Source organism: Lontra canadensis, unplaced genomic scaffold, assembly GCF_010015895.1.
Source record: "Lontra canadensis isolate GAN:19392208 unplaced genomic scaffold, GSC_riverotter_1.0 scaffold9, whole genome shotgun sequence".
NCBI lineage: Eukaryota > Metazoa > Chordata > Mammalia > Carnivora > Mustelidae > Lontra > Lontra canadensis.
The window spans coordinates 31,067,368-31,077,432 of NW_022631003.1; the positions used below are offsets into that span (position 1 = coordinate 31,067,368).

At 38.8% G+C, this 10,065-nt stretch overlaps 1 protein-coding gene across 2 annotated transcripts; it reads right to left on the reverse strand.

Annotated features, from left to right (window-relative positions):
- Positions 1–1,907: 1,907 nt before the first annotated feature.
- MED21 (mediator complex subunit 21) lies at positions 1,908–8,044 on the reverse strand. Of its 2 annotated transcripts, XM_032855205.1 has the most exons (4): positions 7,958–8,044; positions 3,833–3,947; positions 3,186–3,286; positions 1,908–2,388 (listed from the first exon to the last, which is right to left on the reverse strand). In XM_032855205.1, exons 1-4 carry the CDS (start codon positions 7,997–7,999, stop codon positions 2,212–2,214), a joined length of 435 nt encoding a protein of 144 aa, XP_032711096.1. In that variant the 5' UTR covers positions 8,000–8,044; the 3' UTR covers positions 1,908–2,211. The 2 variants fall into 2 exon arrangements, with proteins under 2 accessions (XP_032711096.1, XP_032711097.1); XM_032855206.1 differs by lacking the exon at positions 1,908–2,388 and having other exon boundaries at positions 3,235–3,302.
- Positions 8,045–10,065: the final 2,021 nt, after the last annotated feature.

Sequence of the window (10,065 nt, forward strand, 5' to 3'; positions counted from 1 at the left end):
CCTTAAACCAGAAAAAACAGGCAATTTCAAATATAAAAAAAGTCTCAGGTAAGGGTAACAGTAGTCTAACAGTTTAAGGCTATAACTTTTTGTACTTCTCTTGGGGCTAATTGTGTTTTTCAGTACTTTGAATATTACTTTCTTTTGTGAGTTATCTTCTACCTCATGCTAGTATTTAAAAATAAAATTCATTTTACAGGGCACCTGTTTCGCTCAGTTAAGTATCTGGCCTTCAGCTCAGGTCATGATCCCAGGGTCCCAGGATGAAGCCCTGCATCACTGGGCTCCCTGCTCAGCGGGGAGCCTGCTTCTCCCTCTGCCTCTCCCCACCTCCCCACCCCTAGCTTGTCTACTCTCTCACTCTCAAATAAATAGATAAATAAAAATAAAATTCATTTTAAATGGGCACCTGGCTGTCTCAGTCAGGGGAGTGAGACAAGTGGGACTCTTGACTTTGGGGTTGTGAGTTCGAGCCCCATATTAGGTGTAGAGAGATTACTTAAATAAATAAAACTTAAAAAAGAAAGAAAGCATGATTACTCATGGGGTGCCTGACTGGCTCAGTTGGTAGAGCATGTGACTTTTGATTTCAGGGTTGTGAGCTCCAACCCAAAAGATTACTTAAAAATTTAAATAAATAAATAAATAAAATGCATTTTAAGTGATGGCAGAGAGAATAAGCCAACATTTTAAATATCTATTAGTATAGATAACATTTAACATAACTTTAAAAATTAATGACTCTAAATTGTAATTTGGAGTTATAATGTGCCTTTAAGCAGTATTTTCCGAGAACTGTGGAAGAGCTTGATTATGATGGGAATAACAGGCAGAATCTCAGACTATTGTTCTTAAACTTTCTTAAACTCCGGATAGTAACAGATTGCAGGAAATGTAGCTCAGGATATTCTGAAAAGTGTAGCCTCAGGAGACAGAATCAGTTAATGTAGATGCATTTCAACTTCAGCATTCTTGTGGAAATAATCAAAGGATTCAAGGAGAAGGAAGAGTTGGTGCACAATCATACTTGATAACACTGACACAAATGTTAGCAATAACAAAATAAGGTGGAATGCAGAAAATGTTAAAGTAACTTATGTAGTAGAATTAGGTTCTGGTCAGATTAGAATGCAGGAATAAAAATTGAGAGGTTAATAAGATCAGCAGAACCTTCAGATAAATAAAAAGGATAAGAAGGAATCAATGACTCTGGGAACATACTTCACAATGCATATTAAGAAGCATGGAAAAAGCAGATCAAGAGATACGGAAAAGGATAGTTCAGGATGAAGAAAAACCCTCTCACAAAAGCACAGGAATTCTACAGATAGAGAAGATAATTTCTTAGTAGAAACACATGTGGAGATGAAGTAGAATGAGTATGAAGTTCTAGAAAAAGAAGAATGTTTCCAGAAAAGTGATCTAGTCTCTCATCCAACCACACTAGCCTTCTGTTTCTTTTTCTTTTCTTTTTTTTTTTTTTTTTTAAGATTTTATTTATTTGTTTGACACAGAGGGAGGGAAAGAAAAAGAGAGAGAGAGAGAGCACAACCAGGGGCAGCGACAGGCAGAGGGAGAGAGGCAGGCTCCCAGCTGAGCAGAGAGCCTGATTCCAGACTTGATTCCAGAACTCCAGGATCATGACCCGAGCCAAAGGCAGGCGCCTAACTGACTGAGCCTCACAGGTACCCCATAACACTCTGTTTCTCCAAAGCAACATGGTTTCAGAAACTTTCCTTGCTCAAGCTCCAAATTTATATAATGAAAACTCTGAAGAGACAGAAGGACATTAGCCTAAATTGAAATGCCCCATATCTCTACACTTACCATCTCTCCGGCTTGAGGGATGTTTTGATTTGCAAAAAAGACTGTAGAAATTTGATAAAATAAAGATAGAAACGTCACAGTAGAATTTTAAAGTACATCTGTTTAATTATATTATAACCATTAATGCAATATCTACCTCAATAATTTCATTTCAATAATAAAAAATGATGGTATAATGATGGTTTAAAGCTGGTTCAATCGCAATTTTAGAGGCTTACTTATCAAGAGTGAAAATAGAAGACTATTAAAAAAGAGCTAAGAAGGTAACGTGTCATAGTGCTTAATGTTTCTGTAACTGTTGGTAAGGCTTCCATCTAAGTTTGATGCAGAATTCTTAGTGGCACTGAAATAGTTCTTTTCTCAGCCACATGGTATATACCGGTTCTAGGAGTCTGGAAGAGACTGACTATGGGTACCACTCCTTGTCTTCAGTTGTGACTGCGCAATATCAGCAAGTGCACTTTGTATCTTTTCCAGAAGCATGTCCCCTCGATAAACAACATCCTCCAGACATGTAGCAGCTTCGTGGTTTTCTTCTTCCAGCTTATACAAGCTAGCAGCCTTTGTAAGACACAAATTAAAAAATCTTTTGAGAAATGAAAAACTTGGAGGTTAGTAAGAGTTGAGAAGGAAATAAAAAACTAGAGAAGTATTTACTTTTAAATCTGGAGGACTCTGAAACCATTATGATAGGTTTCTTGGTGTCAGGAATTCTAAAATCACATGATTTTTAAGAGTTATCCCCTGTATGAATTATTTAAAAGAATGAATTTTCAGTCAGAGATCTCTGAATGTCTACATATGACTCTCTTCCACACTGCTTGTGGACATTCTACTCCATACCCAGAATACTACCCAAAAGAATGGAAAAGAGTCAAAATGAGAAAAATAGAAGTTTACTTATAGCTCAAAATTGGACAACCAATATACTCAGCATGATCTTTAATAAACTACAGTACTTTACAATTAACAAAACCTCAATTTTAAAATTTAATCATGGAGCACCTGGCTGGCTCAGTCTATGGAGCATGTGACTCTTGATCTCAGGGTTGTTAGTTCAAGCCCCATGCTAGGTGTAGAGATTACTTAAAAATAAAATCTTTAAAAAAATAATAAATAAATAAAACAATCTTAATGAACCTTTGAATACTGTAACAAAAGGTATTAAATCTCCTTTGGGGCACCTAGCTGGCTCAGTCAGAGGAACATGTGACTCTTAATCTTGGGATCATGAGTTCAAGGCCCACACTGGAGTAGAGATTACTTGCAAAGAAAATAACAATAAATCTTTTTTAAAAAATCTATCTCCTTTCATCAAAATTCTACTAGCAAATTTCTCAAAGGAAAAAGATTTTTACCTGTAAAGCAGCTGTAGATTCTTCGCTGGGTAATGAATCTATCAAAACATCAATGTCTTTTGCTGTTCGTGCAATCAGTGCTGCAAAAAGCTGGGCATATTCTAAAGAAAGATATCACTCATTAAGAGTATTAGGGAATGTCAAGTTTTCAGAAAAAGAAATTAAATTTGAAGCTAATGAAACCAGAAAAGTTCATAAACTACTTCTGTACTAGGCTTTGAATGATTAAAATGTAATTTTAACACACCAATCCTATTACATGTTTGAGAATTAGCCTTACTATTAACTCAAATTGGGAATTAAACATAATTATTTCATTTTTAAGGACAATATGCCAGTCAATTGAATAAAGGAATCTGTTAATGGGATGTCTTTCTTATTAAGGTCCCTCAAGTGAAATTCAGCTAAATTCATACAAATTCATCTCTAAAGGAGTAACAATCTGTTATTTGACATGAATGGAATTATGAAATGTTATGTAAATTGTAACAAATTCATTTCTTTTATAACAAAACTTTCAGTAATATTCTCAAACAACAAGACTGTAAGAAAGCTATAAGTAAGTTACATTTCTCAATAAACTTAATCTTAAATGATTACAAGTAATATATATGATGGTCAAATTAAGACAAGCCAAGAAAATTTACCTTCCGTAGGATTAGCTGGCTGATCTTTGTTAATTGCTGTTTGAATATTACTAAAAGAAGCAGGAGGACCACACTGTTGCAACACTCCAATGGCATTACAAAACTGATCTGCAAGCTTGAGGCCAAAGAACATGTGTCAGAGTTAGAAAGGATTTATCAGTTTTCAGGATTTTATCGGTAATAGCAACAAAAATAAGTTTCTATAATAATGACCTCTGAGCAAGGGAACAGAACAGGAATAATTTTGGATAAAATTAGCCAGTTATTATTAACAATGATTAAATGTGTTAATCAGGCAAAGAAACAAGGTTTGGTATCAACATACTCGAAACAGTTAAAAGGAAATACAAGATAATCTTTGTTTTTGCCCCAAGGTAACAGAATAATAAGAGAAATTATGCCAATATTTGTTATAAGCATAAGTAAGGATTTGGGGGGGGTAGCGGTGGGAAAGAGCAAATTTGACTGGCAAGTAAAAGTATGGCCCTAGGATAAATTTTAAAATGTGTAACTCATATACAAAGTACATAGTCCCTTTTTTTGACACTAAAGTAGGTACAAGTATAAAGAAATAGCATGGAAAAGACTCCACCTTAAGAAATCTTAAGGCCATTGATGGATGAATGAATGAAGAAACTGGTATACACACACACAGGGACATTATTCAGCCATTAAAAAAAAGGGGGGTGCATCTGGGTGGCTCAGTCGATTAAGCATCTGCCTTTGGCTCAGGTCATGATCCCAAGGTCCTAGGATCAAGCCCTGTGTCTGGGTTCCTGGCTCAGCAGGGAGCCTGCTTCTCCCTTTCCTCCCCTGCTCCTGCTCTCTCCCGCTATCTCAAATGAATAAATAAAATCTTTTTAAGAAGTGGGGAGGGGAATTTTGACATTTGCAACATGAAAGGACTTTGTGGGCATTACACTGAATGAAATAAGTCAGAGAAAGACCAATACTACATAATATTACTTATATATGGAATCTAAACAAAACAAAAACTGAGCTCACACACCAAGGACAGACTAGTGGTTATCAGAGATGAGGTGCAGGTTAAAGTGAGCAAGAAGAGTGAACGGGGTCAAAAAGTACAATCTTTCAGTTATAAAATAAATAAGGGGATATAATGTACAGTATGGTGACTACAGTTAATACTGTGTTGTATTTTTGAAAGTTGATAAGAGAGTAAATCTTAGAAGTTCTCTTCAAAAGATAAAAATTTTTAACTTTGTAACTACAGTATGGTGGCATGTTAACTAGACTTACTGTGATCTTTTCACAATATACACAAATATTGAATCATTATGCTGTATACCTGAAGCTAATATTATGTCAATTACACCTCAATTTAAAAAAGAGAGTGAGAAAAGGGACTCCACCTTAAGTATTTGGAAATGTTTTTCTCCATGACTCAAGTTGTAAATTCCCACTGCTCTAAAAGTATTCCTTAAGCAGTTCTGAAGACTGAGAATACCACTTCCTTACAAGCAGCAAACCTAAGACTCCTATCCTCCCAAACAGCTTCCCTCAATTGTCCTGACCTCTTGAACCTCAGTTTTTTAATTTCCAATCAGTGCATGACCACTTCCACTAAGTTTCTCTGCCATTATTTAAACTGAACTCAAAATCAACTGTTTCCTTTAATATCTAATTTGTATTGAGAATCTCCTAGTTACTAGCAGTCTAACTTCAGAGTCTCACTTTTCACCTTCAAATCCTTCTATTCCCTTTTCATTCTATCATCTTTGCCTCTGTAATTATCTCACAACAGAATTGTTACAATAGCCTCCTTCTTGTTTTCCATTTCACTATGTTATTTTACCCTGCTTAAAAATTTGGGGCTCAGGGGAGCCTGGGTGGCAAAGTTGGTTAAGTGTCCAACTCAGGGTTTTGGCTCAGGTAGTTATCTCAGGGTTGTGAGATCAAGCCCTGTGTTGGGCTCCATGTGGAATCTGGTGAAGATTCTCTCCCTTTCCCTTTTCCCCTCCTGCTCATGTGCACCCTCTCTCTCAAATAAATAAACCTTTAAAAAAATTGTTGAGCTCACCCCAACATGGCTTTTAAGACTAATCTCCAACTCTTCAGGCTATTTCAAAACTTTCAATAATCTAACTCAACTCTACTTATTCATTTTCTACTAATCCTTCATATATACCTAACTAGTAATAAATTCATTCCTGACTATACTGTGTTGCTCACATTCTACTACTTGAAATGGAGCAACAGTAAGTGCTCAGAAAATGCACAAATGTGGATTCCAGTTCTGGTTCTGGTAACCTGAATAGGGTTTTTCATTTTTAAATTGGAAACATTTTCACATTACACCACTGTTCTAAGGAATGGAAAAAACAAACATGCACAAAATTCAACACGGTGGCTATCTGCTGTGTTCTTCAAAAGCTCTCAAAATCCATTTATTCAACAAATATTTATCAAAAATAAAACTCTATGACAAGCATTGTGTATAAACATTAGAGTGATACAGTGAACAAGACATAGTTTCTGCCCTCATGGAGTTCTCAAGAGGATAAAAACAAATGTTATTTTAATACTTTTACAAATAACTATAATTTAGATCAATGCTAAGATCTGCTCTATTTTAATGCATATCACTCTATATTCCAATTTAACTCAGCACTTACAATTGAAGACATTTGATTCATTATAACTACCTAACGAAATACTACTTTTATGTTATTTAAGTGTCTCTTGAGTATATGACATCTTTCTAATTAGACTGTGAAGTCCTTAAGGAGTATTTCTCTGTAAACATGATAATGCTTACATACACAGTAGGCATTCATACTTGTTAACCTAGAGGTTTCTCCCCAAAATCCAATTATCAGCATGCTAACCCTGGAGTTAAGGCTATATTCACTTTCTCCTACTAACTTTCTGGTTACAAGACGTATATGACTATGCAACATTTCTCCTAAAATAACATTTCTACCCAGTAGCATCATTACAATTTGATTTTGAAAAGCCTCAAAGAATATCTCCCAGAGGGAAGTTGGCTGGCAGCCCATAAATACCATAAATAGAATTTATCTTAGTGAATTCATCAACATTTAGGGGCTAGCCCTCTCAGTCCTAGAAGGTCTTATTTTATTTACAGAGTAGATCAGTTTTTCACAGGCAGATTCACAGCCTCGAAGTGAACAAAGATTGATGATGCAATGATAAGAATCCTAACTTCTTAGGCTCCAGTGTGAAAAAATTGGCAAGGGACCAGATACTTAAGATTTTCCAGTTAACATATTCTCTCTATACAGACATTTTACCTGAGACATCAAAATATCAATAGAACGATAATAAAAAATATAACTACTAATGGGAAACCCTTCAACTGTTAATGGTAATGAGTATATGAATCCTTCGGTTTGCATATACTCTCCAGTTAGGCAGAACCGGAAAAATAAGAACGATCAACGTAAGGGGGTCGACTTAAAAGACTTGGCCCTTAAGAGGAAGGAGACTTTCTGAGACACATTAAAGACGACTTAAGTAAGTGGGAACATACACAAGCGTTACAAGATTCCCTCTCGTAAGCACGTCAGTTTTCCCCAAACTGATGCTAGAGAGCGCCAAGAGACGGAACGAAACCCTTTGTCTGTAGGAACCAACTAAGATGAAACAAAACTCACCTCACATCACTCCAGCCTCAACCTGAAAGTCCAGGGAAAGGAATACTCTCGGCCGACATTTAACGAAAAAGCTCCGATCATCAGGAGCCCAGTCTCTCTTCCGCGGCTTAACACTGGTAAGGGAAAAAGCAGCTCCTGCTGCTTCTCCCCTTACCCCCGGAAGAGAAGAGATCCCATAAGCGCTACTGACAATAAAATAAAACTGTTCCCAGAGAACAAGACAGGACCGTGACGCCTAAGTGTCCTGACAGACAGATCCTCTACTTTTCAGGCGAACGAGGCTGCTCCCTCCCTCAGCTCTCCGCAAAGCCCGCAGCCGGCCTCAAACCTCCCAGGACGCCGCGCCGCCTCCCGCTGCCGCCAGCGCTTCTTGCTCAAACCCCTCCTCAGTCCGCTCCCCACTTGCGAGTGTTTTTCTCGGGCCCCTTTTCCTCTCGTTTTACATCAGAAAAGGGAAGACAGAGACTAAGAGAGCGAAACTGCTCACCGAGTTCACCGCGTCCTGCAGCTGTGTGAGCCGGTCCGCCATGTTCCTCCTTGCAAGCTAAGGAAGCTAAAGAAGCTGCTCGTACGCGATTGGGCGGTTTCAGGACTCGTGGTGGCCAATCACAGAGCAGCGTTCTTAGACGGGGTGTGTCAACAGAACTCCAAGCCTGGCGAGAAGAGGGAGGGTGGGACTTTTCCGAGCCTTTATTTAGGCTCGCTCCATCGGCGAAGCATCTCTGCTGCACGTATTTTGAGTAACTTGGCAGTAGTTCAGAGTCCGTTCGTGATTTGGGTCCAACATACTGTTCTCGAGGTTTTTGGGTGTTAAACATTCTACAGGGATTGTTAGCTTCTGCGGTTTTAAAAGTAATTTTCTCTGCCCTCCCTTGTATTCGTGTTTAAACATTGATTTGAATACTTGTGTTGCATTGGGTTTCCAGGTGGACCGCAAAACATATACCCAGCATGCAACTCAAGAATCCTTGAGGGTCGCGATACCGATTTTAACGAAAACACATCCAAATTAAAATTCACCAGGCAGTCTTGGCTAAGCATTAGGGTGCCTCCTCTGTTGCTTTTGGAGGCGGGGGTGGGGGGTGGGTGGAGAGGATCTCCCAAGTGGAGACTGATTGCATACTTTAATTCTGAGTGTGGGTGTGCTGGGGAAGCTGACACACATGGGATGGAAAACATCCGAAAAATTAAGTACTAGAGGCGCCTGGGTGGCTCAGTGGGTTAAGCCGCTGCCTTTGGCTCAGGTCATGATCTCAGAGTCTTGGGATCGAGCCCCGCATTGGGCTCTCTGCTCAGCAGGGAGCCTGCTTCCTCCTCTCTCTCTGCCTGCCTCTCTGCCTGCTTGTGATCTCTCTCTGTCAAATAAATAAAATCTTAAAAAAAATTAAGTACTAAATCGAGCTATATTGATGGTGTAAGAAGAGAATGGTTAGAAAAGGGAGGTTTCTGTGGGCAAAGGTGAATGGCAGAAGAGCCATTTGGAGTTCAGAGGTAAGGTGTGAGTGTAGGCAACTATTAAAAATCTCGTTCCTTTGACAGAGAGGAACTCACTGTGGAGAACAAAAGAGGGTCCGTGGAAAGGAGATTGGAGGTTGCAGTGTGTAGTTGGGAGAAAGAAGTTTCCTGGAAAATGAGCCTTTATGTGTAGGTAGGGCGGCAACAATTTTTAAACAGATAAGATGTGCAGTTTAGACTTTAGCCTTGAGACCTGTTGAGGGTTTAGGTGTGAAGGAAGATAGTAGAAACTTGGTATCTGGCTGTTTCGGAGACTGGAGCATGTGATGCTTGATCGCCTGGTCGTGAGTTCAAGTCCCAGGCTGGGCATAGAGATTATGTTAAAAAAAAAAAAAAAAAAAAAGGAAGGAAGGAAGGAAAGAGAGAAGAAAGAAAGAAAAGAAAAGAAAAGAAAAAGAAAAGAAAGAGACTTGGTATCTAAAAAAAGTTATAGCCTGGGGATAGTGTGGCAAGAAATGAGCCTGAAATCAGCAAATGACTGGTTTGTGGACTTGGGACAAACTCATCTCTTACACCCTCCTTCTCTTGTTAATTATCCCCTATCAGCCTACTGGGGTTGGGGGAAATTGGGGAGAATTACCCACTGAAAACTCAGCTTGTCGGATTTACCCCCAATGCTAGCTGGTAAACTGTACTTCTGCTTCACCACTCCTTCCTCTCAATCCCTCTTCATATCTGCTGGGACCTAATTAGAAACCTCTCCAGATGAGACACCTCCCCTGACCATCATGGGATTAATGAGAAAGGACTCTAATTTGTTTTAACCTTAATATGGAATAATGTCGTGATTGTTTCTTCTCACCCTCAGTTTAGAGTATACCTTATTGAATGCTTGCCATGTACCAAGAAATATGTTAGATGCTGGGTTTGCAAAGATGAATAAGCTAGGGCCTCACTGGGAGTAGGGCTTTGCAGTTCCAAGAATGAAATGGGTTGGGCCTAGACTAGGGGGTTGACTCTGATAAGAGAGGAAGAAAGGCTCATTTTGAAGGAAATGTAAGCAGGAGTTGGGCCCAGTTAGATATAGAGGGATGGGGGCACCTGGGTGGCTCAGTCAGTTAAGCGTCTGCCTTCTGCTCA

Bases quoted from the DNA above. Each gene is read 5' to 3' on its own strand.
- MED21 (XM_032855205.1), bottom strand. From the start codon at position 7,999: ATGGCGGACCGGCTCACACAGCTGCAGGACGCGGTGAACTCG. The intron at 3,948-7,957 runs GTGAGCAGTTTC...TTTGGCCTCAAG, and splicing joins TGCAGGACGCGGTGAACTCG to CTTGCAGATCAGTTTTGTAA. The intron at 2,389-3,185 runs GTAAAAATCTTT...TGTCTTACAAAG, and splicing joins AATCTACAGCTGCTTTACAG to GCTGCTAGCTTGTATAAGCT.